General features: G+C 48.7%; 7 protein-coding genes across 7 annotated transcripts; 2 read left to right on the top strand and 5 right to left on the bottom strand.

The window, feature by feature from the left end:
- Positions 1-93: 93 nt before the first annotated feature.
- LACBIDRAFT_331206 (uncharacterized protein) lies at positions 94-1,383 on the bottom strand (the record flags this gene model as incomplete). The annotated part of the gene is made up of 6 exons (XM_001885524.1): positions 94-421; positions 476-634; positions 696-784; positions 848-949; positions 1,003-1,119; positions 1,186-1,383. 6 exons carry the CDS (start codon positions 1,381-1,383, stop codon positions 94-96), a joined length of 993 nt encoding a protein of 330 aa, XP_001885559.1.
- A 1,298-nt stretch (positions 1,384-2,681) lies between these two features.
- Positions 2,682-3,577, top strand: LACBIDRAFT_295163 (uncharacterized protein; the record flags this gene model as incomplete). Its single annotated transcript, XM_001885593.1, has 3 exons — positions 2,682-2,827; positions 2,880-2,916; positions 2,967-3,577. The coding sequence occupies 3 exons, from the start codon at positions 2,682-2,684 to the stop codon at positions 3,525-3,527; spliced, it is 744 nt and encodes a 247-aa protein (XP_001885628.1). The 3' UTR covers positions 3,528-3,577.
- Positions 3,578-4,165: 588 nt separating this feature from the next.
- LACBIDRAFT_253028 (plasma membrane H+-transporting ATPase) lies at positions 4,166-7,503 on the bottom strand (the record flags this gene model as incomplete). Its single annotated transcript, XM_001885523.1, has 7 exons — positions 4,166-4,501; positions 4,560-4,881; positions 4,935-6,518; positions 6,584-6,996; positions 7,047-7,232; positions 7,298-7,320; positions 7,374-7,503. 7 exons carry the CDS (start codon positions 7,501-7,503, stop codon positions 4,166-4,168), a joined length of 2,994 nt encoding a protein of 997 aa, XP_001885558.1.
- A 1,803-nt stretch (positions 7,504-9,306) lies between these two features.
- On the bottom strand, positions 9,307-10,247 carry LACBIDRAFT_180175 (uncharacterized protein). The gene is made up of 3 exons (XM_001885522.1): positions 10,182-10,247; positions 9,994-10,120; positions 9,307-9,909 (listed from the first exon to the last, which is right to left on the bottom strand). Exons 1-3 carry the CDS (start codon positions 10,182-10,184, stop codon positions 9,542-9,544), a joined length of 498 nt encoding a protein of 165 aa, XP_001885557.1. The 5' UTR covers positions 10,185-10,247; the 3' UTR covers positions 9,307-9,541.
- Positions 10,248-17,266: 7,019 nt separating this feature from the next.
- On the top strand, positions 17,267-19,293 carry LACBIDRAFT_191444 (60S ribosomal export protein NMD3; the record flags this gene model as incomplete). Its single annotated transcript, XM_001885592.1, has 7 exons — positions 17,267-17,318; positions 17,367-17,421; positions 17,474-17,505; positions 17,558-17,763; positions 17,821-18,119; positions 18,177-18,537; positions 18,577-19,293. The coding sequence occupies 7 exons, from the start codon at positions 17,267-17,269 to the stop codon at positions 19,246-19,248; spliced, it is 1,677 nt and encodes a 558-aa protein (XP_001885627.1). The 3' UTR covers positions 19,249-19,293.
- Positions 19,294-19,404: 111 nt separating this feature from the next.
- LACBIDRAFT_306810 (uncharacterized protein) lies at positions 19,405-20,175 on the bottom strand (the record flags this gene model as incomplete). Its single annotated transcript, XM_001885521.1, has 4 exons — positions 19,405-19,560; positions 19,618-19,704; positions 19,761-19,834; positions 19,890-20,175. The coding sequence occupies 4 exons, from the start codon at positions 20,173-20,175 to the stop codon at positions 19,405-19,407; spliced, it is 603 nt and encodes a 200-aa protein (XP_001885556.1).
- An 844-nt stretch (positions 20,176-21,019) lies between these two features.
- Positions 21,020-24,634, bottom strand: CPG16201 (chromosome condensation complex protein; the record flags this gene model as incomplete). The annotated part of the gene is given in 17 exon segments (XM_001885520.1): positions 21,020-21,241; positions 21,299-21,490; positions 21,645-21,773; positions 21,822-21,953; positions 22,009-22,131; positions 22,189-22,335; positions 22,396-22,527; positions 22,583-22,759; positions 22,811-22,968; positions 23,020-23,121; positions 23,152-23,355; positions 23,408-23,534; positions 23,565-23,686; positions 23,705-23,844; positions 23,900-24,088; positions 24,141-24,321; positions 24,370-24,634. 17 exon segments carry the CDS (start codon positions 24,632-24,634, stop codon positions 21,020-21,022), a joined length of 2,742 nt encoding a protein of 913 aa, XP_001885555.1.
- Positions 24,635-24,896: the final 262 nt, after the last annotated feature.

The following is a 24,896-nucleotide window of genomic DNA, read 5'->3' as shown; positions in this document are numbered from 1 at the left end:
GGTATTCCAGCCTCTGTTATGTGTACACTAACAGTCAAGTTAATGATGCATTGATGGTCCTGGTTATCGCTCGACGCTGACGCGTAATACACCCTAAGCATTCTGAGATGTATTACCATGAGAACCACTCCACCAAATGCCTTTGTCAAGATCGAAGTCCCTCAGCTGCTGACCTTTTTCCGGCCTAGCCACACGGGTTTCTCCAAGAAAGAATTTTTCTGGACCACGAGCAATCACGGATAATATCATCGACAGCAGAAATATCAAAACCAAAAGTCCAGAGAAAGCAAAGACAACGATTGACGCGCTCCTTGGAATACTATCCGTCAAGACGTTGGTGTTCCTCCCAAGGTCAAATACTGTGATATTGAGTATTACGATGGCCGACCCAACAGCTAGAACAGAAAGTGCCATGAAAGCGCTATGTAGACACAATATCAGAAGGACTTCGTGATTTATGCAGGAAAGGACTGACCCGAGCACAATTCGCCAAAAGGTCTGACTGGCGAATGGGACTCTGGAACGACTCCATTGCGCCCAGGAGAGCCCAAGTTGAGTAAGCGCTGGTATTATGAAACCGACGCTAAACAGAGAAAACGAGAACACCATGAGTCCGACGTTTCCGCGGGCAGCACTACGCAAGAGAAAATACGTCAGTGAACGATTCAACAAATGACGGTAAAATTTTCTGATACCCGAATATTGTAGAGTAGACTATAGCTGCCCCAGCGAGAGAGATCGTAATCAGACCGGATGCCAGATTGGAGTACACGTCAGACATGGCCTAAATAACACGGAATGCGGCCAAGCTCAAACAAAATGAAAGGAGTGCATTTGGAAAACAAACCTTTGCCCAGTCACGTAATTCATAAAATCCCGTCATATCCAATGTTGTCTGGCAGTTCAGAAGGTTTTCGTAATCCGCAATGTTTTCTTTAACTTCTTCTATCTAGTATGGGGGTTAAAACGGAAGGAGAAAGAAGGCGGATGGTACGGCGTTACATGTGCGCTCAGAACTTTGCATTTTTCAATGTTGTCGCATAAAGCACTGATCAGAGCCATTTCGTCCTGAGTTTGTTGTTCCAGAGTGCGTTGTTTTACGCGTTCAGCCTTTTCCAGCTACACGGTCAAGTACAAGAGACCTCAATTAGCTTCCAAGCTGAACCACATGTTGACGCGACTCACAATACCCTCTATCTTCTTTAAATAGGCACGTTTTTCTTCCAACGTAGCCTTGAACGTCTTATTATACTCATCCTTTCTACTAATCAGCGATGGAGTTAATGCGGAGAAGAAACGACTCGCTTGGGAATGGACGTATTCATCCGATGTGGTCGGGAGAAAAATGCGTCGAAGGATATCGGTATTCCACTGCGAAACCATGGTGGATGGGGATGAGCTGAGCTAGCCCTTCAACTGCTGTTGACGAGACAACGTTGCAGACAGGTGGATTGATTTGAGATCAAACTGCGAGCGCTTATCTATGCGCCCACAGAAAAGAAAAGATAGGCGACCGTGTGTGCTGTAGCAGATGTGAAGATAGTACCAGAGACAAGGACAGTTCTCCGAGTTCAAGTTCCGCCTGTATCAGGCCACCTGTACTTACCTGCGCTGGATTGAGACCCGAATAGTCCATAAGGCTGAGGCGTGTTGCGGATTGATCATTGGATGCATGCCAATGGTTAATATTGTTCATTGGCGTTAAACGCGGGAAAATTATTAGAGTTGACAGACAATCGACCTGGCCCTGAATTGAACAGGAACGCTCATCTTTTCAAGCGAAAGGAAATGCATGTAGGCGCCTGGATGCCTACCAAGTACCCGCTGCACCACCAGGTCTGGTGGTATACAAAGCATTTCGGGTAAGTAATTGGTGAAGTCTTGCAATTGACCGATTGAAAGTGGAGTGAGGCAGGAGGCGGTAACTTGGAAGTGGTCGCAAAGAGTATACTGCGATATTGATGAAAAATACGAGTTATTGACAAATCTGGAGGGATGAAAAAAATGCTTACAACGAGATGCACTGTTCGTGACTCGTGAATCGAACAGAAAACATCTGATAACGCGTTGAATCGAAAGCGGACGCGTCTTCTACTGCCAGTGCTTGTTAGGCATATTTGAAAGTCGAATGATAATCGTGTAACTTGGGACGGAGCTCGTTTTAAAGGTTGGGGACGGGAACGTTCTATGCCAGTGATAGCCTTGAAACACGTAGTGGAGTTCCACTGGATGCGTGCTGTGAGTGTCATTGACTCTTAAGTCAGTCAAGTGAACGACAAGATAACGAAGTCAGAGCCTCACGCACTTTGACTATGGAAAACATCCCCCCACTTATACTTAAAACCTCTCGAGAGTGGTTACAAACCAGTGCAGGAGTAGTGAAGATAGCGATGGTGTCAACGAGGTCGTGGTGGTGGTTGAAATCAAGAGTTCTGTTTGGCGACAATTCACATCACACCCTCAAGAGAGTTATAGCGGAAAGATAAGTTCCTACATGAAACCCAGTAGTCGGGAGTATCTGTAAGCTTCGTATTCGTATACCCACCTCAGTACTCAATCAGTACTGCAGTGGGACTGGAGTCTGAGAGGGAAAACTTGCAGCCACGTGCTGGCTGGATATCAAAATAGAACAATCCACGCGTCGCGGTCAAAATACTTGGTCATTGCACGCAAATTCCGCAATGTCTTCAAGCTTCCCAGATCCCACTATAATCTCTCGAGCTCCAGGCGGGCCAAAAAGACTCGGCCACAAATGCAGCAATTTTGAATGTGCAGCTCGAGGAAGCGAAACGACGCTCAAAGTCTGCGCGAGGTGTAAAGCAGTAAAGTACGTAACCCCGAACCCGACGCTCCCAAAAACTCACCAACGACCTCTGTAGATATTGTTCTCGCCAATGCCAAACGAAAGACTGGAAAGTACGTCTTCAACCTACGGTACTCTTCCAACGTTCCACTTATCTTTGCAGAACCACAAACCAGCATGCACGAACAACGCAGAACACGCCGCCCAACTCGCTCAAGCCGACCAATCCGGCATCCTCGCACACTCCCTTCCTCAGGGTATAACACTAACCGATCTCGACCAGCGCCTCGAAAAATGGATCAAATTCCACAACTCAACCCTAATGGCCGCAACCATCCACGCCCTCGCCCTCCCACGGGACATCAAACGCTCTCGAACGCACATCGTACGCATGCAGGTGAGTTATCGGGAGGACAATAACGGTGCCCCCGGGAAATTCTTCCGCGTCGATAGGGCAGAGGCGATCGAGATGGATGAGGCGAGGAGGCTTGGGGGAGCGTGGCCGGAGAGTTTGGTGCAGGTTGCGAAGCTGCGCGAGGAGAGTGAGAAGAGGCGGATGGGGACGGTTTCTGCTATTGGAGTGGAGTGCTATCCGCTTGCGGTGCAGATTGTGCCGTTTGGGTCGTTGAGGGATTTGAGCCCGTTGGAGCTTGTGAAGGATTGGGAGCGGGTGTTGAAGAGGGATGTGCAGAATGCGAAGAAATTTACAAAGTTTGGGCCATGAGAATGTCCTTCTTACCTGCATCTGCCAATATCATACCCCTCACGAACACATCCATGAATCCAATCATCAAAGTCTATAGCCAGCCCACAAAAAAAAACATGACACAAAGAGGTAATTAGGCAAGAGAGGACGCAGGCAGCGGTGAGAGATTCAAAATTTAGGTGAAATTCAAACGAAGTGCACTATCCGAGCCAACCACCCTAACAGTTTCAACTGGAAAGATAGAAAAAAAAACCTCGCCCGATTAAATTAAGAGTCGAAAGCCACACACAGTCCATCCATTCCCCAACCCAACCCGCGTTCAAAGCGCACTGGTACGAAAGGGCAACAAGAACTTTGAGCAGCAGCAACTAAGAAGTCGAAAAGGAGCGTGGAAGGCCTGCAGAGAGAAAAAGTCTAATTAAATTACACTTGCGATTTGATTTGGTCGGTTTGGTTTGTCTTTTATGATGATTGAGGGCTAGAGACATCGAGGACTAGAGTGTGTGTGGTACGCAGGTGGAGGAGGGAGGGTTCGGAAGGAATGGTGGTATGATGCGATGGGAGAGCATTTTTCGATTTTTTTTTTCCCCATGGTTTATATGCGATTGGTATCAATTCTTCCGCGTTAGGGATTATGCTCATCGAAGGACGGAAAACTACACAGGGGCCGTCCCACCCGTCCTACTCGGGTTCCTCGCAAGCGTCTGGCCAACTCTCTGGGCTTGAATAGAGCTGAATCGGTGCAGCTCCTCAGGCTTCATCGAGATCTTTCCGCCAAAGCCCACTTTACGTGCCGCACGCTTGATGAACGACACACGATTCGAGTAGAGCGATTCGTGGATGGACGCAGCACGCGATTGGGTGCGGGTGAGTGGGATACCGGTGGCAGCCACTTCGTGGGCAATGCGCTCGCGACGCTTGCGGATAGCCTTGATAACGGTGGCTTTCATTCCAAATTTAACCCAATCCAGAGGGATGAACCAGATGATGTTCTATATAGATATACGATGTCAGAAGAAGGTTAGCGCGTGACTGGAAAAAGATACCCACCCAGATCCAAACAATGCCGATCCAACCACCAGAGATAGCCTTGATCTTAGTGAAGCCCATGTTACCATACGCAGCAATGATGGACGAGATGAGCTGGGCAAGGGCGAACGCGCCCAGGAGTGCTGTAGAGGGCCGCTCCATGAAGAAGAAGCCGTGCGAACGGGTGACAAAGATGAGGGCTTGTGAGATGATAGCAACTTGGAGGTAGACAATCATGTGCAGCTTGGGGTCGTTGTGCGAGATAGGAGGTGCAGTGTCGAGGGAGACGCCGAACTTGTCTTGGAAGAAGTTGGTCTCGATGATGATGCAGACGAGGGCAATGCTAGTGGTCGAAGTGTCAGCCGTGAAATGATAAGTTGGGTACGAAGAACTTACGTGGATGCAGTGAGGTAGATACCATAAGCAACCGCGTACGAGAAAATCTCAACCAAATCCCAACTATCCGGCGTCAGAGAAGGAAGCACACGATCAACCGAGAGAGTCATAATGGTCCCATCATTGAGGAGTGCAATGATCAGAACCATAAACGGCGGGAAGTTGAACTTGTACACAAACGACAGGATGGCGAAACACACCACAATACGGATGGTGACAGCGCACGCGTAGATCGAGTAGTTCCTCATACGTTGGAAGATAATACGGGATTGGCGGATGGCGTGGACGATGGTGGAAAGACCAGGTTCAGTGAGCACGATATCAGCAGCACCACGAGCAGCGTCCGTTGCACCTTCCACAGCGATACCGACATTGGCACGAGACAACGCAGGGGCGTCGTTGGCACCATCACCCGTCATCGCGCACAAATGCCCAAGCCCCTGTAACCGCTTGACAATCTCATACTTGTGCTCAGGGAACACACCAGCGAACCCATCAGCATCCATAATCATCTCATCGAGGTTGCTGAACTTGCTTCCGGGGGCAGGGCCATCCTTCAACACCTTCGCGGGGTACATGTGGTCTCCCAATCCAAGACGGCGACCGGTTTCTTTGGCGATGGCAAGTTGATCACCAGTGACCATCTTGACGCGAACGCCGAGAGCCAGTGCATCATCAATGGTTTGCTTGGTGTCATCACGGGGAGGATCAAAGATGGCGAGGAGACCAATAAGCTCAAACCCGTCACCCTCAGCCTCATGATCATCGCCGTCCAATTCCTCGTAAGCGACAGCCAGGGCACGGAGACCGCGGACAGCAAAGTCCTCTACATCCTTCTCCAACCTCTCCTCCAGCTCCTCGGTCTTGTTGCGCGTGCAAAGTTCGATAATGATACCCGTCATACCCTTTGTGACACGCTTAAGTTTGCCGGACGACTCTTCACGGTATGTGATCTCGGTACGCTTATCAACGGGGTTGAACGGCTTGAAGTCGAGCAGTTTGATTCCGGCACGAGCACGGGCTGTATCTCCGAGCGCTTGAACGACGGACATGTCGATGGCGTCCTGATTTTCCGTACGCGAGGCGTAAGCGGCAAGGAGTATAACGTCCTCCGCGGAGAAGGAGCCGTATGTCTGGATGGTGTTGCGGTCGATGGTGAGCTTGTTGGTGGTCAAAGTTCCGGTCTTGTCAGAGCACAGGATGGTAACACCAGCCAACTCTTCAATGGCAGTGATGCGTGTAACGATGGCCTTGTACTTGGCCAATTGCTGAGCACCAACGGCGAGGGTGACTGAGAGGACAGTGGGCATGGCAATGGGGATACCGCCAATGAGGAGAACGAGGATGTTGTCGAGACCAGCGCGATACCTGTACCTGAAGCCAGCGTACAAAACAAAGATTTCCGCAATGACGAAGATACCAATGGTGACAAGGCAGAAAGATCCGATTTGAGCCAAAATCTTCTGCAAGTGACCGGTGGTGTCATCATCCTGGCCAACGAGCGAGGCAGCACGACCAAAGAAGGTGTTGGGGCCAGTGGAAATGACCACTCCCTCAGCTTCACCCTGCTTGCACGTGGATCCCCTGAGCGCCAAAAAAAAATGACGTCAAACGCTGGACAATGTGCTCCGAAAACATCGAAGACTCACGAAAAGCACTGGTCGCCCGTTTTCTTGGACTGAGGCAGTGACTCACCCGTCAAAGCCGCCTGATCAATAGAAACATTGATGGCCTCCGTTAAACGACAATCGGCCGGGACGATATCACCGATTTTAAATGACACCATATCGCCAGGAACGAGAATGGACGACTCAATTTCCGACCATTGGCCGTCGCGTCTAACCTTGGCTTTAGGTGCCAAGGAGTCCATAAGAGCCTTGACGGCATTACCAGCGTTACGTTCTTCGTAAAAACCAATGGCGGAGTTGATGAACAGGAGGAGAACGATACCGACGAAATCAGGCCAGTCAGGGGGTTTGCCCTGACCGTTTGAAAGTACGATAGCGACGAGGGCGGCAGCTTCCATCACCCATGACAGGGGGTTCCACATAAAACTCAAGAACTGAGTAGAAGTATTCAGAAACGTGCGCCTAGATAGACTAAAAGACTAACCTGAAGGAATGGATTCTGTTCCTCGGATTCCAGTTTGTTGGGACCGAATAACTCGAGTCGTCGCTGAGCCTCCTCCTGGTTCAACCCCTCCGCAGTGCACTGCAAGAGCTTGAAGACATCATCGATAACGATAGTCTCCAAGTCAACTTTCTCCTTGTCGTACAAATCCTCTGCCTTTAGTTCAATCTGCAGGGACGCACGTTCGTATAAGCCAAGCAGGATTGGCACATCCAAGCAAACTGAAGACGTACCGTGGACATATCGACCTTGGCGTCTATACGCGCGTCAGAACCGCATAGAACAAGTTGAATAAAATCAACGACTCACGAGTTGCTTTCTCGTCGTCATGGCCAAAATCCTTATACTGCCTCTTTTTTTTCTCTGGCTCCTCGATGGGGGTGGAAGAAGAGGTAGCGTCGGTAGCATCACCCTGAGGATCGTTTGCGACGGCGCTCATGGTGGCGAAGTCGCTTCCAGGAAGAAGAAAACTGCGACCGGGAGGAATGAGGGGAAACGAGAGATAGAGATGTTTGACCTTATTATGTAGTTCCCAATCCATGAGAAATTTGCAGGGCCTCTGGGCGCCAAGGCACCATAAAACCACGCAGGTGAACCGACTCGGAGATTCCAATCTGCTATGATAGCAGAAATATATTCCAGATTTTATCTCTTTTCTGAGCCATATATGCGTTGCGTTTACCGCGGTGAGCAACTGCTTGTGGGTCCGTATGGGTGCCGCATTATCCGCACTGTGAAGAGGTGCGCACTACTTTCGGGAATACGTTTAAGCCTCTTCACCCAAAACGAACCACAGGGATATCCAGTTCGACCCTCGGACGAACCATATGACCCGATTTCCCACGTTTGTTCTAGCACCAAAAAGCTGCAAGGAGGCTGGCTTCCACGGTACCTGGGAGTAGTACCTTACCACCGGAATGTAAATCGAAAATTTCTGCAACATTTCTGTTGGTCGTGTGCAACGAATTCTGAGCGGAGAAAACATAAGTAACTTCTGGAACCCTTCAAAAATAGAACGCGACCTTGATGATCATTTTGAAGAACCTCCATCGTAGGCTCTCGGTGCAGCCTTCCGTCGCCATCGTATCGTCGGCCGCAGCCAGTATTCTCGGATATGGCGGTCGCAATTGACATCAGCTTTGAAATTTACCAGACAGCGGCGGTGGCGAATCTGCAAGCGAGGCGCCTCGCTCGTTTCGGGTTTCGACGACGTCCGAAGGGCCAAGCGCAGCCAAAGCGCCGTGAGGGAAAAACGCCAGTCGTGTCGAACCCGTTCCATCAAACAAAAATTCGAGGCGATCAAGCCCGTTGACTCTTGAGGGATATTCGCGTTGAGGAGGTGATCTATAAATAAAACAACCTTTCGTGGAAAATCGGGGTTATAATAGGGTCTAAGATCTGTTCTTGACAGGCCTCATGGCGGCATCATGCCGCGGCACGGTATCATCGTTATATCCACCCTCAAAAGCGAGTGTCTAGGTAGATAGATTTTTTACATTACAGCTTTTTGGCTCGTCACAAGTCAAAAAGTAAAAGTAGAGTGGCCTATGATCTTGCTCATTCAAGGTCGTGGTGACATCAAAACATGAGGAGGCGGGGAGCCTCATGAGGTCATCTGGTCTGATCATGATCATGACATGACTTCACTGTGCAACACTACCTGTCGCCTGGACACCTACCTCACCCACCTCGAATAAACACGAAAAAAAAACACTCTGAAAGCCTAGAAACAAGGCTTTCTAACGGTCAAAGAATTACGTGAAATGATTTACAGTACTTTGCGTGGGTTGTTGCCAGTGCAACCAAAGTGCAACACTCATACGTATACAAAAAATAAAACACAAAATACATCCTCATTCAAACTTCCCTCTCACAGAGCTACTCAACTGATAGGCTTGAAATTCTTTCCAGTGAAACACAAGTATGCATCTTTGTTAAGAAAGAGGGATTAATCAACGCAGGCAACATGGTCAAATGCCTCCTGAGCTTGTTTCCTGATGGATTTTTCTCAAATAAAAAATACTTTCCAACTTGCTGGTATACATTCTCTCAAATATTTTCAGAAGCCCCCTCCTTGTTGAGGTGTTGGATGGCGATTTGACTCTCACAATAGGCATGTGATGCACCGACACTCCCGTCGGTGCCGACTCTGTGATTTGTGATATCATAATAATTTTAGAAAACGAGATGATTTGTTATGGTAGAGACTACAGTGATGCGGGCGTACGGATGAGGGAAGATTACAGATTACGTGGAGGAGGATGAGAGATGGTGAGGTACATTTGGGATGGAGAGTAAAAAGGAAAATTAGGGATAGGGTAGAAGGGGTATATAGGACAGATCGCAAAGGTAAAGGAAGGAGGGAGGTAGGAGGTAGGAAATGAGAAAAACCGGAAAACGATACAAAACGCAAACCAGCATCACCAACTAACCAACCGACCCAAAGAAAAAAAAAGATTCATGAACAGTGCGCCAACTCACGCACTCCCTTGCTCCTCCCCAAGAGCAGCCTTCTCCTCAGGGTCCAACCAACTCTCCTCAACAGTCAACTTCACCCTCCTAACATACTCCTTCATATTCTCCCTATACAACTGCGCCGCCTCTGCATTCGCCGGACTATTCGGGTTGGGATCATGCAACAAGCTCTGTATGCTCGTCAAGATCGCAGCAACGTCATACGTCGGCGACCACCGATTCTGCAAAATATCCAAACACAGCTCCCCATTCGCATACACGTTGGGGTGGAACATCCGCGAGAGGAACTTGACGGTGGGCGGTTTGTTCGGGTACGATTCGTCAAATGTCAGCATCAGCTTGAAGGTGCCGTCTTCGAATGGGGTGTCGCCTGTTGTAGAGGGGGGTGGGGTAAGTTAGATCGGACTGAGGTGGCGCAAGCGGCGGCACGGGGGCAGATGAAAATGGAGCATACCTGGCCCAAAGATGACGGCGTTCCATAGCATGATGTTATCAGGGCATGGACTTCCTGATATACCACCAGGCGGATCGCCAGAAAGGCGCTTAAAATCGCGGATGAGGCGTCGTCTGCAGTTGGTGGACTGGGCAAGGTTCAATCGATTGTCGCAGTTCATTGATAATCAGCCCGCTGCGGGGACTCACCATGATAATGAAAGATTAGGCAAAGCCTTTTTTTAGTGGTGGTCGTGGGTGATAACGTCGAGCGGTTGAGATCAGAGTCAATTGTAATGGTGCTTGCTCAACTTGTTGAACAGCTTTAACCACCTGAAAAATAAATACACGCAAATAATCCATTCCACCGAGGAAAAACCATGGCCCATCATCATGCCAAGGAAATGATGCTAGATTGCCTGCATTGAACTAGCTCAACAGACGAGAAAGGACGTCGAGCGCTCTATGACTGGGCACTGGTACCCTCCCAGTTGCAACGGCTAGTCTTCGGAGTTTCATGACAAGCTGATCGACCCAATCCTCTGGCCATCGAATAGACGCTGTGACCTTTTTTACGGGGTTCGATCTGCACTCAGACCTGCTCGTTACCCCGCTCAACAACGAACCCACGTTTGCAAAAAGAGAGATATCATTAGAACCCACCCTATCATTATTCTACAACTCATCATGGTCCAATCCAAGCTCTTCCAAGCCCTCAGTTACTCCCTCTGGTCCCTTTTCCCCCTTCTCCGCCGCCACCGCAGCAGCTCCGGCTAAGACATTCGTATCCGCTGCGGCCATCCGCGACTGAACCTTACCCTCCTCCGCCAACTCTCTCGCGAATCGCGCAATCTCCGCATCGTACTCCTCCCACTCGGGTATTTGACGGGCACGTGCCAATTTGGGCTCTTTCTGTTAGGCGCTCAAGGGTGTTGGTTTAAAGGCAAAGGGTGAAAGACGAACCGTGAGTGGATTTTGACAGAGGTCGATCGTTTTGGCTCTATGAAGTCGGTCTTTGCTGCCTGTTCATTGATTAAATGTGATGAGTAGCGTAATAATAGATAAAGTTGTTGCACGTACACCACGTTTCGCACTATAAATAAGACGCAAAGCCGTAAGCGCTGAAACATGGAGGAATGCACGGACTTACCCATAGCCAATCCTCATGTAACGAGAACTAAGGAACAGGCAGTCAGGAGAACCTCCTTATACACAACACAAGAACGCTTACGATCGGTACTTGAGTCTGTATATTGTTCGGCAGGTCTACAGGAGGACATTGAGATACCTCCAACACACAACAATCGTTATCATCCATACCTTGGTCAAGATTCGCAAGTGAGTTTGGATCAGCAGATAGAGCTTGATACTGTCCTCTAAGGATATCCTGATATCAATCACACCCGTGATAAGCAAAGGCAGAAAGACATGAGCGCGCATTCTCGTACCCCAGCCGCAAGCTAAAGCACAATTAGCTCAAATAGAAAACAGAGCGAAAAAACAAAATAACGTACCTGTCTGAACCGCACAAGATCTATAACATACAGCGCACTGCGCACATCAATACTATGGCCAGGCATCAAACAATTCACACACCTAATATGATACGGCTTCCCCGCCAAAAACTCTTTCCAATACCCCGACTTCCAAAACCTAAATCCCTCCATATCCTCATTATCGTCACCCATGGGCGTATACCCATACGGCGCCCCATGTAAATCAAGGTCCACAAGCTCCTTCAAATCCGCACGAACAATCTGGTCTGCATCGACAAAGATCACTTTCTTCAAGTCCATAGGGAATAAAACGTCCAGGAAGAGAATCTTATACGCCCATATTATGCGCTGTTTCTCTGTTTGTGCGCGTAGCCAGGAGGGCCATTTGTATGTGACTAGTTCGTATTGGAAGTTGTACTTTTCTGCCATGTGTGGGATGAATTCCTAGAAGGGGTGAGTGTGAGTTTGAAAATGGATACATGAAGGTTAAGGCGTACGAGGAAGGACGGGGAGAGGAAGTTCTCGATGAACCAGAACTTGACGGTACTGTTCGTGTTGCGGAGGACACTGACAATCATGATGGATACAAAGCGCTTGAATGGGGGAAGTCAGCTTAAATAAGCAAAGTATAGCCTAAGCTTACCTCGTATAAAGCCCAGAAGCGACAGTGAAGATGTTGATATCTGCCTGCGGTTGGACAGGGACCAAAGCGTCCACCGGCTTCTCCTTCGATCCCCCAAAAGAAGGACATCAGACTAAAAGACCAACCCATAAGCAAAAGCAGCCCAAGAAAACCGAAACCCAACATACCGAGAAGTCATATCCACAAACAAGCCCCCAGACCCACTTTCATAATGATCAATCCTCTCATCCAACACATCCGCCCTTTCCATCCCCGGATTCCTATCCAGCTGGGGATACAGAACCAGCCCCTCAAAGCTCGTCAACGTAATCTCACTCCCCACATCCTCGACACTAGGGCTATTCCACCCTTCATTCCCCACAGTCTTCATCTCATAAACCTTCCTCCCCTTGCCTTCCCTAATCTCCAGCTTAAAAACCCCAGGCTTAGTTTTAAACTGGAAGTATCCAAGATTCGCCACGACTTGTGTATCGTCTATGGGTGAACCATCGCTGGTGACCAGCTCGAGTTGGACACCTCTTGGAGGGGCGTTGGTGGCGGATTCACGAGCGTGTCCGTCGACTACGATATAGTCAAGTTCGAAGACGGCATCTACACTGCTATCTCCGGGAGATAGGTTGCCCAGCTGGATGTTATCGAGATCGTACAGGGCTTCACGGGGTCGTACTATCCAAGCGTGAGGAACGTCCATTGCTAGGGTGTAGATTGGGTCGATGGGGAGACCTTCGAAGACCGCTTGTGCTGGAATCTCGTTTCTGTGTGGATAGCTTGGTTGAAGGGAACGTCAAATGAAAACAGGATTGGTACGAACCCAGCATCGTCAAATGACAAGGATGGAATGGGATTGTTGCGGTAGAAGCGCTTCAGAGGAATCTGACAAAAAAGGATGGTTGTCACATCCCCAATAGACAACTTGACAGGATAGACCCACATCGGTATAACGTCCTGGGTTCAAGTGAACTTCAATGAAGATATTAGGGAGGGCTGAAAGCCACTATAATCACCACCATCAGACAAAGATCCGTATAAAGTTCAACAAATGCCAAACCTGGATAATGCTAGACCACTTCTGAGCAGTCTCGCTCAGTGGATCGACAAGGACCGCAATGTGATACAGCGCAGTAGCGTTGTTACCATATTCAAAGGCCCTGATACAATAAATACTCAAAAAACACCATAAATCGTCCCCAAAGAAACGTACGTGTATTTCGAGTCTAGCAATTGATATGCACGTTGCCGAGGTCTTTGGGGAGCATCGAATAACCCAACTTCACTGGGATCAGGGAGTTGTATGGCCGCGATGATGGAAGAGGACATAGACACGATATTCGAGAACTCCACTCTGGGAAGAAAATAAAATCATCTATCAGCAAACTAGTCATCGCTGAGAGGATGTGAAAAAACGAAACTTGTTTTCAGCAAGCAAAGGCGTGATACTCTCCAACGCCTTCAAAACCGGTCCCGTTCGTTTCGTCAACTCGTATTCTTCCAGAGCGATGAAATCAGCTGAATGGAATGTATCTCCCTTCTCAAATGGACCAACAAGCTACCACAACAAGCCAGCATCAGCAGTGCATAGGTCCAATAAAAAGGGCAAATACACGCACCCGTCCATTGACGACCAAAGCAGACTGACCAGGCCGCACACCAAGTTCCCTTGCTACATGTCGAGTAGACTTGACATAATCATCATAAACCAACGCTTCATACTCGGCAGGTTCAACATGCCCAGCCAGTTTTCGAATGACAACCTCCCTACTGGGGGAGCCATCGACGACTTCCTCTGCGCCTAGTGCACGTAACAGGGACGCGGGGGTAGCTTCTGATAGGAGCCCCTTGTAGATTAGATGCGCTACGAAGCGAGAGACGGCAGATTGTGCGGGTGCGCCTGGAACGGTGGGGTTGTGAATGAATGCTATACGGGAGTTTGAGGTCGTTGTCTGTGGGGTGTGATGAGTGTCGTTAAGGGATTTAGGCAAGGTTCCGAAACGTACGATTGACCTGATCGCGTCCTTGGCCAGCGCCAGGCCAGAATCATCATCCAGATCAGCAACAACGTACAAACTCAATGGGACGGAATTTGACTCTTCTGAAACCCAATTTAATCACTTCCTATAGAGAGAATGTCTTTCACGAAGCCTTACCAGGGTACAAATAGGATCCAGCTTCGAGCCTCAAACGCGTCTTCGCCAACAACTCTGGCAAGTTGGTGATCTTCAAGATTCCAGGGGCGCTACTCGCAGGATAAATGTACTTGTTCCTCCTCTTCGCAGTGGTAGGCAAGTCGTAAAAGTAAGTCGCCATGTCACCCTTATTCTCATCCGTCAGGGACCCTTCGTAGAGCTGTTCTCTATACCCATCAGCTAACCGACCACTGAGGAAACCGGAGAGTACGCACTTTCTCCTGCAAGAACGCCTGTTGCTGTTGTGTCTCTACTTGAAGTTGTCTCAGGAAGTCCTGATGGTAAACAGCAGAGTTTGAGATTCCTTGCTCAAAATGAAGGGAAGGATAACACACACATCATTCATATCCATATGTTTCCCATTGAGGAACGCATGTCCTCCCGGGGCACTTGCTAATGTTGCACCAAGACGTTCCACGTATGCCTTGATCTTCTCCAGTGGAGCATCGCCGTCAGCATTGACGATCGTGTCAAAGTTGAACTTGGTCGCCTCAGGGTTGGCTGCCACTTCAGCATTCACCAGTTCTTCGAAAGAGGTGCGGACAGTTTCCCATTGGATTGTAGGACTTTGGTATTGGGGTGGGATTTGGATTTGAGATATCTATAGGAAGATGATTATACAATTATACGGTAATCGAAAAAGAAGGATGCGTACGGTTTTGAGGAATGTCAGAGTCCTTTTGCGTCCATAAGTGTTGACTAGGTGATAGAACAGCTTGGCCATCTTTGCACCTGAGGCATCACAACGTTAAGTGCATAGAAAAAGGCCAAAAGCAGAAGAACCTTACTTTCTTCCGTCTCTACGACGGGAACGAGGCCGAACCTCAATGGGATGTTTCTCTCCAGAATGTTCGCCATAGCTCCAGCAATAAAGTTGACGCTAGAAGTCTTGGATAGATCAAGCACCAAGATGACGTTAAACAGGTTTGCTTTGATGTTGGGGAAATGACCAGGATACATGGGCCGCAATAGCTGGAAAGAACAGAATGAATCTGTCATTTACAAAATTCCATACCAGACTAACGCACCACAAACAGCGAAGGATTCCAGTTTGCATATCTAACATCAATCCCATTAATGTAATCCGCCGGAAAAAAAAAAGAACATTGGACAACCCACCGACTATCTTTCTCCATATCATTCCACCAAACAACAATACCCCCCTCCTCCACTCGATCACTAGCATCAAACAACCCATCCACCACCGCCCCACCCTTCTGAGACTCACCCACTTCCGGATGAGTCAACAAATTAAACGCTTCGCTCCTCTCAAGCCCAAGAGCAGTCAGCGAGCTCATCGTCGTTCTCTCCTTTTTCAACAACCGTAATAGAGACAAGGGTTGCGTGTCCTTCAGCTCAATCGCAGCGCCGTTGAGCCAGAACATGTTCACGCCCCCTTGGGCTTTCAGAGAGTTGTCGTGAAGCTCTGTGATGATGCTTTCGTTCACTTTGACGCGTCGGGAAAGGGCGGTGGTGTACATTGGGAAGTTCTGAGAGAGGTGAGATAGAGCTTTTAGGGGCTCTGGTGACTCTGCGATGATTTGAGCGGCTTGCATGCCCAGGCCTGTAGAGTTCATGTTAGTTGACGGTAGTTGACCTCAGGAATGCAAGTACCTTGTAGCTCTTCCGGAGATAGTGGCTCTTTCGCGTCTGGCGCGGTGATGTTTTCAGGATGGGCTTGAATCAGTGTAAGAATGGGATCTGGTTTGTCCACGGAATCATCGTCTGCCGTCTCCAAAATCCCTGGTTTTCCATCAACACTACACGAAATTCGTTCAAGTCGCAGACATACTTTTAGCATGAGAATTTCTATCATCCAAAGCAAGATAGTCCATCTTCTTCAAGTCCAGAGCGACACCGTACCCAGAGAGATAGTTGCGTGTCTCCGCATGAGATGGTATGTGTCGAAACACGTATTCAATGTGTGGGTCTAGTCTATTTGTAAGCAGAAGAAGCTCCGTGAGCAGTTCGCGGAAGTTTGGGGATGTCAGGGAACCGTAAAGAATGGCGGTGTGGGGTGGTCGTTCGAGCAGATCCTTTGGCGAAGGAAAGATATGGTCGAAAGTCAGTGTTTTGGGTCTTTGACGCAGTCTATGTCGTGTCAGCCAAGTATATAGCTAGAGCACAATGATAACTCACGGCAGAGCACCAGTAGAAGGATCCAAAGTCTCCCTTCCAGCCAGACGCAGCAAAGTCTCCGCATCACAAACAACTTCACCGTACCAGTCCACCCAAGAACCGCACTGCGTGCCTTTGCTGTCCTTGTGGTGATCTTCATAGAAATTATAGAAGGCCTCAATCTTGGGGGTAGCCGCATGAAGTGCCAGGTTCATTTCTACCGCTTCCAGCGAGCCTGGTTCAGGGAGAAGACCATGGGACACTGCTATTCCAAGCGCGGCCTGATGGATGGCTTCTGGCGTCAACTTTTCGGGCGAAGGAAGGATTTCCGGGTCAGTGAGGCGTTCGAGGAAGGTGAAGAATGCGTCTTCGTCTGGGTTCTCCATTGAGACTGTCTCCCTGAAGTGAAGCGGGCCATTGGGTAAATAAATTGAATGAACATGACGATGCACGCACAAAATCTCTGCAAGGAGGGGTGGAGCTGCCCATGAGGACCTCAATGACACCCTCACAGGTGGGCTCGCGGCATTGGTTACGAGTAGTGTCAAAGACGCTGTAAGCAGCGCCAAGACGCGTAGCATGACGACTACGGGATTCAATAACAATCAGTCGATGTCGATGTGCCTATGAAATGTCGCTGAGAATGTTCAGAATCATAGAGAGTCGCCAATATTGACACGACACGTCAACTTTTGGTTGAGCGAAATCTTATCTGATAACAAACGCGATCAATATTTTTCATCTGTTGCGTCTGACTCCTTCATCTCTTACTCACTGGCTGACTAAAGTACAGCATCGCTCGCCTTCAAAAACCTCTGGGAAAGGCGTACGTACGTGTTAAACTCTCCCCGTGTGATGGAATTCACTCCAGGACCTGCTGTCCACCAAATTCTCTGTGCTGATTGCGGTACGATCTTATCTTGGTTGATTCGCTCTTTGGCTGATTTGTCGTTAGGTACTCCCATCGTACCGAATACTGCAAATTTGTGTGTTTCATGCTTGAGAAATACGTGGGTGTCCTGAGAATAATTTCTCAAGCTCATACTAATTCTTGAACGATAGTGTCGATATCACGGAAGGAATCCCAAAGCAAGGTGTGTACAGCTGTGGCATATCGTAAAAAATCGCATCCTAACGCTGTTGTAGCTTCTGTGTCCTTCTGCCGTAATTGCGAACGCTTCCTCTCTCCACCACAAGCATGGGCGCTCGCACAACCAGAATCAAGAGAGCTCCTCTCAATCTGCTTGAAAAAACTAAAAGGATTGAATAAAGTCCGATTAACCGATGCCCATTTCATCTGGACGGAGCCCCACTCAAAGCGATTACGGGTAGCGATGACGATCCAAAAAGAGGTCCAGTACAACTTCACTCCACTCACTTCCTTTCCTCGATCACGAACCTTTGCTTAGGTCCTCACGAACACCATTCTTGAGCAAACCTTTGAGATCGAGTACCTTGTACAACATGGGCAATGTCCAGATTGCGCTAAACTTGCAGCAAAGAACACCTGGAAGGCTTTGGTACAGGTCCGGCAAAAGGTCCATCACAAACGGACTTTCTTGTACCTCGAGCAGTTGATTCTCAAACACAACGCCCAAAAAGATACCATCTCAGTAAAAGAAGTCCGAGATGGTCTCGATTTCTTCTACAGCTCGCGGAGTCACGCTCTGAAGATGGTCGAGTTTCTAGGGAGCGTCGTGCCCATCAGGTTCGCTCCATCCTCTGACTACCAATCCACGCCATTTATCTTTATTTCCCCCCTCAGATCAAAAGCTTCGGAACAGCTGCTATCTTCCGACACGCACACCAACACCGCCAACTTCAAGTACACATACTCCGTCGAAATCGTTCCAATCTGCAAAGACGATCTCGTCTGCATACCCTTAAAACAAGCTCGACAGCTGAGCAACATCAGCCCCTTGACGGTATGCGTCCGCGTAGGCAACTCGATCCAGCTCCTCGACCCCGCCACGCTCCAATCCTGCGACATCCCCTCCCAAGTGTACTGGCGCACCCCCTTCGACTCTCTAGCAAGCGTCACCGACCTCGTCGAATTCACCGTCCTCGACATCGAACCCGACCACACCAAAAAAACAAAAGGCAAGCACATCATGGCGGACGTCCAAGTAGCTCTGGCAGGCGCTTTCCGTTCATCAGGAGGAAAGGCGGACGAAGACGATGGGTTGATGGACTACGAGGACCAAGGACTGACGAACCAGATATACCACACCCGCACGCACCTCGGCGCGATCCTCCAGCCGGGGGACGCCGTGCTAGGCTACCACCTCACCAACGCAAACTACAACTCGGACGACTTTGCCAGTCTACCCGTGGGTCGGATACCCGACATCATCCTCGTCAAAAAGACCTATCCGAACCGGAGGAAGAAGAACAAGGCTAGGAAATGGAAGTTGCGGAGTATTGCGAAGGAGGCTGGGGAGGAAGGGGAGACGAGTGGGGCTAGAGGGGTGGTGGGAAGGATGGGTGGTAGGGACCATAAGAAGGTTGAGGAGGACTATGAGCTGTTCCTTCGTGATTTGGAGGAAGATCCGGAGATGCGGCAGGGTGTTAATTTGTACAAGGCTCCGGAGGTCAAGATGGCTGAGCCTGTTGTGCAAGAGAAGAAAGGTGGAAGGAGGAGGGGACAGAATCAATATTCGATGGATGTGGATGATACGCCTGAGGAGAGGGTGCCGTCAAGTGTTGTCGATGGTGATGGGGAGGATAAAGAGGAGGAAGAAACTGATTTCCCTGATGTCGCTTTGGATGAGCTACTAGAAGGTTTCGACGAGATGACTCTTGCGGCTGGGGAGCATGAGGAGCAGGAGCAGAAGTAGTTGTTGTATGTCTCAATTGACTTGAATACATGGATTAATTCTGCGAATCAGCCTTACTGCCAGTGAATTACATATTACAGTATAGTCGTTCATATGTTGGTATTATTGTGGTTCTCCAAAGCTGCAAATTCATGACTACTAACAGAACGATTGCTCTTACATAGCAGTGCAACCAATTTCGCTACGAATAGCCCTTTTGCGAAGGTCAATGTTTTGCTGATGGGGCAGTCCATAACCAGCGAGATATGCAGTTGCTTGTGGTCCAGTCAATCCATTGACCTTATCAACATTAGTCAACGCCGGGAGGTTGTGCTGTAATCACAAACTGAAATCAGTGAGCAATCGAAAAGGAAAGTCAAACAGGCGTACCGGTTCCGCCGTCGGTAGGGTCCCATCGACAAAAGGTAGTACTTGGAAATGCCGGGAGCGCCCGTCACCACATGAAAGATTATATGCCTTTCACAAAGAAATTGAGCTGAATCGCCAAATTTTTTGAGATAGTTTCGACTCACCCTATGAGCGACACGAGTTACTGGCGCCAAACAAGCAGCTAAGGCAGGCGCAAACCAGGCAGGAGCCTCGACATCTATGAACAATAGTTCACTCGCGTAGATATGAATCCATATTGAAAATGCACTCACCTTGGCCAGCGTATGCCTGGATAAGTTTGGCCTGGTACATTACACCCCTCCCAACGTCATCGCTCGATGCAAAGTTCTGATTCATGCAATCAAGTTCAAGTTCTGAACGGAAAAGACAGGTCAAAGAGAAGTTAAAGGATGAATGATACAGTGGTTCTTTACGGTGGCTGAGACGAAGTCGATGATTATACATGAGCGCGTTGCAAAGGTCGGTCAAGGTGGGGGGATCGTTAGGTTGTGGAGGTAGCTGAGCGCCATTCGGCTGGTCTGGGACGTCTATAGGCATCGCTGTCAAGAAATTCAGTCCCAGCCAATGTGTCTCGGTGTGAGAGATTGAGCAATGTATCAAATGAGTTTTAGATGATCAAGATGAAACTAAATGTACAAGATGGAAAGGAGTAAGATTGCAGACACAAATCAATAAATGACGAACACATAGGCAAGGTAAAATCACGAATCGTCTTCAGCTAGTAGATCGTTCACCTCATCCTCTTCTTCCTCATCAGAATCATGATCCATGATTGAATCCAGTGTCACTTCCGAAGCACCGTCTTCCAGAAGGTTATCGATGTCTCTATCAACTTTTGACGCAGTCTCGACTTCCTCCTGTTTTACTTTGGTCTTGGGTCTACAAAAGCAATCAACTTTTACTTTCCAGCAGTGAGAAAAATGCGCTAACCTTGTCCTTGGCCGTCGCATCAGGCCCGAAGAATATTGTTCGTCTTCATCCGAGTCCGAGCTGATCTCGATTGTTATGGGCTTCTTAGTTGCTCTGTAGGCAGTGTGAGCCATCAGACGATCGAGTTACCCAATGGAAGGACTTACACCGTTCGCTTTGGCAACGCTCGCGTTGGTGCAGCAGGAACAGGGGGGGTTCCGCGCTGAGTAGATTCATCATCTTCGTCCTCATCATCCTCAGCTGACAGGCGTCTTCTCCTGGTGACGAATTCAGTATTAACCACCATTTGACAAAAATGAAAAGTGAAGGACTCGCTTGGATTTCGGTTTACCCTTTCCTTTCTTTGAAGGTGGGGAGTCGGGGTGATCTTGTTCAGTGCTGGTGCTCGCGAAACTTTCGGATCGCCTGTTGGCCCGTCAGCATCAGATGAAGACAATTGGCTTCAAATCACTCACCTCTTCCTCCCTTTCCTCTTGAGATCAATATCAATAACCTCGTCGTCGTCATCATCTGGTATAATATCGTCCAAAAATGCGAACAACTCTTGAAGACTTTCCAACTTCCTGTACTCTTCCGAGTCAAAGCCCTCCAACTGCTTCTCGAACTTTTTGGCAATCATGCCCTCAAACTTGTTGAAAGCAGTCTTGCTTGTCGCGTCGCGTACTGGGTGCCGCTTGGAAGAGTATCAATAATCCAAGAGACTGAAAGAAAATCGACGATCTTAACATACCTCCCGCAGGTTGCTGATAAGAACTTTGAAGCGCTTTATCTCGTCGTCATCGATTTTGTCCGGAATGTGCAGCTTGGTCAACATCTGGCACAAGACTTTCTTGTCCTCCTCTTTGAAAAAGATCAGGATGAGCATGTCAGTTGAACTGTTCAACTCACTATCAATCTTGCCATAGCAAGCTTGATTAGGTCGCTTCTCAACGTCTTCCTCTCTCTCAAAGAGGGCTTCAAGAATCTTCGTAGCTAGTGTGGCTTGAATGCCTTCGTTGGAGGGCCGTTCATCATTACCATTTCTGTTGATGTGGTTAGAAGGAGCTTTACTTGTTAGAGGTATTGGCTCACGGCACGTTTGCCAATTTGAAAGGGTCCGTCCAATCCAAGAACATCAGAGACAGTTGTGATGAACTGACCATCTCCGTATCTTCGTCGAGCTTCTTTCGTACTTCAGAAGCATTGAGCAAGACAGGGATAAATATCTGACAGAAAAAATTAGTAGGAAATCAGAGTAGAAGTGTGGTACGCACCCGCACAATGGTTAATTGATTCTGCGGCGACGAATAGCTATAAACTGGCAGGGAGAAAGTCAAGTGTTGGCGAAGTTCCTGGTTGCTTGCCGTCTTCGGTGACACGTACATCTCGACCAGCTTTCGAACCGCCTGGTACGACACAAGTGAACCAAGTATCGTAGGCAACAGTTCTGATTGGGCTTACGTTTTGGTCCGTGATCATACCATTCAGAACTAGCTTGGCGATTCCCGTGCAAAGCAGTGCGAGCACTTTCTCGTTTGTGTCGTCATCCAGTAATTCTATCAGAAATTGGGTGGCTTTGTCCCGCTGAAACCACACAAGTCAGGACTGGACAAGTTCTGGTTGGTAATTAGATATCCTCACACTTTCACTTCCGCCCTGCGTTCTGGAGAGAGCCGCATCATGGGTCATGAGCAGATCAAACAGAGACTGGATGAGCACGATCTTGATGTTGCCCTCTTCCTTAGGGATGTTTTTCATGAAGTAATCGATTGAAGACAATATAATTTTCTTGAAAAACATTCAATAAGTTAGAGGCGAGAAAACACGTAGTGGATGATAGATTCATACTGTTGAAATGAGGCAACATAAACCCAAGCATAGTACGGCTTTCTCTTTGAATAGGGGCACGTCGTCTCGCCTCACTGAGGGAAGGATCAGCTCTCCAAGTATGCCCTCCAACGTCAAGTTTTCTTCAAACGTCTGTGTTAAGGAGACGTGAGTCAGAATTGAAGAGTTTAGAGGAGACCCGGCTCACGCTATTAACGCGTTCAAGCATAGCAGCGCACATAGATAGACACTTGAGGTCAATGTGGTCCGTTCGTTTCCTTTGTGCATCGGAAAGCTCCTCTCTAGGCCTCTGGAAGAGGGATAGGCGTGGAGGCTTGACAGTGGCTGGGGTATCGCCGAAGTTTGTCTCTGCATCGGCATCTGGCTAATGGAAAACGGTCACCAAGTGGACAGATAGAATTGGGCAAAGGCATACTGCTGGCTCTTCTCCGTCTTCATCATCTTCGCGGAGTTCTTGAATGATCTCAACGACAACACGAATGAGATCACGTTCATTGGCCGTCAACTCCCGAAGGACATCAAGAGAAGATGCAACAAGGCTTTGAGGAAGGGCCTCCTTTGAGAGCATGTCACCTTCGATACTCAGATTAGGAGCTCGTTAAAGTCATGAACAATCAAACTCACGAACGAGCTTGAACATCTTTCTCCTCCCAATTTCGTCCGTGTAGTCCAAATTGACAGCAAGTTTTAAAAGTTCTGAAATCACAAACTCCTTATCATTCCTTTCTTCCTCCCTCCTCGTGAGTTCAGCTTCACTTATGCTGCCAAGCAGCCTTTCCTCGGCGTCGATGTCGTTACCCTCCAACAGCTTGTTGTAGGCGTCTTGTATCCGGAACGCCAAAGCAGTGACAACGGGTAAAGCAGCTTCCAGCCTTACTTCATCTTTCGTCGCTTTACAATGGTCAACAAAGACGCGTGCGAGGAAGGCGCTTTCAGGTGTGAGGTTCACCCAATAGTTGTCTAATCCAAAAACTCAGCGCCTCGGAAATAAGATAGGAGGCTAGAAACATACCTCCAAATACAAGATTATCAAAAATAGTTTCATTGGTCGTAAAGATGCTCAACAGTGCATCAGCAGCAACGCCTCCGTTTGCTAAATCAAAGAGCTTGAGGAGGGCCAGCACTCCACTGTTCTCTGTCTGTGGCTCGTCGGATTTGATGTTGATAACCTCCACCCAGCGGGCAATGAGGGATGCAGCAGCAGCTCGCACAGCGGGAACTCGGTCGCCCAGCCCATTTTTAACGATCAGTTCTCTTTGAGCGATGGTCAATGCGCGTGGATCGGTTGGGCCTATTATTTCGGTTTTACCCTGCGTCACGTTGGCTTCCAGGACAGCATTGTAGACTAGCTTGCGATTCGTATCGTCTGTATCCCTCGTTCGGTCGAGTATGAGTGGTAGGGTCTTTTCGTTGATTGGAAGGTTGAGAAGCGCAGCACGGCGGACTTCTCTGAGGAGCAGACGCATGTGTGAAGATGGTAGCCTTGACGAATGGATGAACTTACGGAGCAGGGTCGTGTACCAAAGTCAACTGAAGCTTTTTTGAACCAGATTCGCCTGCTTCGACTACAGTTGGGTCTTCAGCTCCACAAAGCTTGGCTACTGAGATGGTGGCTTGGAGGCGAATAGCCGCTTCTCTATCCCTTTCCATGCGATCCAAAAGGGCAGCACGAAGCTCTTCGTATAGGTCTTCGCTGATAGACCAACAGATTCAGCATCAAGTCACCAGATGATGTATTCACCTACTCAATTTCGCCTAAATGAGAAACCATCTCCGCTACCGTCTGAAGTGTCCGATACCGTGCATTTTTGTCCTTTGCCTCAAAACCTGGCAGGAGGCTCCTCAGCAGAAACGCCGTGAAACGCGAAGCGGTTGTGTCGTCGTCTGGATCCTCGTCTGGGTCAGCTTCCGCCTTCTCCTCCGCGGCTAAAACAAACCATCAGAAGGCATCTCTAGTACCGCATCCAAACACACCCTTCTCATTGACGAAACGTATGTACCCGCCCGTAAACTTGATAACGCGGTCAGCCTCAGATATGCCTTTCTTTTGTGGCAGAGCACGAAAAAGAGAATCGGCAAAGAGGCGCTCAAAACACTTCTCTCCAACGAGCTTGACGTTTCTTCCGTTATGGACTTTCTCGGTACGTTGTGCCGCGTTGATATGAGTCTTGTAAAGCGCGACAAAGTTCTTGCCATGATTGGCGATTGATACCCCTACTTGGTCGAAGATTTTGGACATGTCGGCCCATATTTTAGCGTTTAAAGCCTCCTTTTCTGGGCGTGCAGTCTTCCCAGGCATCGCAGACAATTGAAGATGGAGAAGTGAGAAAGAGCGAAAGGTCTGAACTAGGTGCAAGCGTCTGTCAACACAGACGCGGGAACGCGTCGATCACGTGATTTATGCTAATTAAGAAACGGACCAAGTTCCAACTCTGTCACGACTGAGGCCTTCTATGTTTTATGCTTTCTGTGGGCCGACTAGCTCAGTTGGTTAGAGCGTC

The sequence above is a fragment of the Laccaria bicolor genome, genomic scaffold, assembly GCF_000143565.1.
Source record: "Laccaria bicolor S238N-H82 LACBIscaffold_32 genomic scaffold, whole genome shotgun sequence".
NCBI lineage: Eukaryota > Fungi > Basidiomycota > Agaricomycetes > Agaricales > Hydnangiaceae > Laccaria > Laccaria bicolor.
Note: the sequence above shows the minus strand (reverse complement) of the source record. Positions and strands in the feature narration are given on the sequence as shown.

What these genes read in the sequence shown, in the direction of transcription:
- LACBIDRAFT_180175 (XM_001885522.1), bottom strand. An exon ending in CGCCGTCATCTTTGGGCCAG is followed by an intron (nt 9,910 to 9,993) that starts GTATGCTCCATT and finishes CCTCTACAACAG; the next exon opens with GCGACACCCCATTCGAAGAC.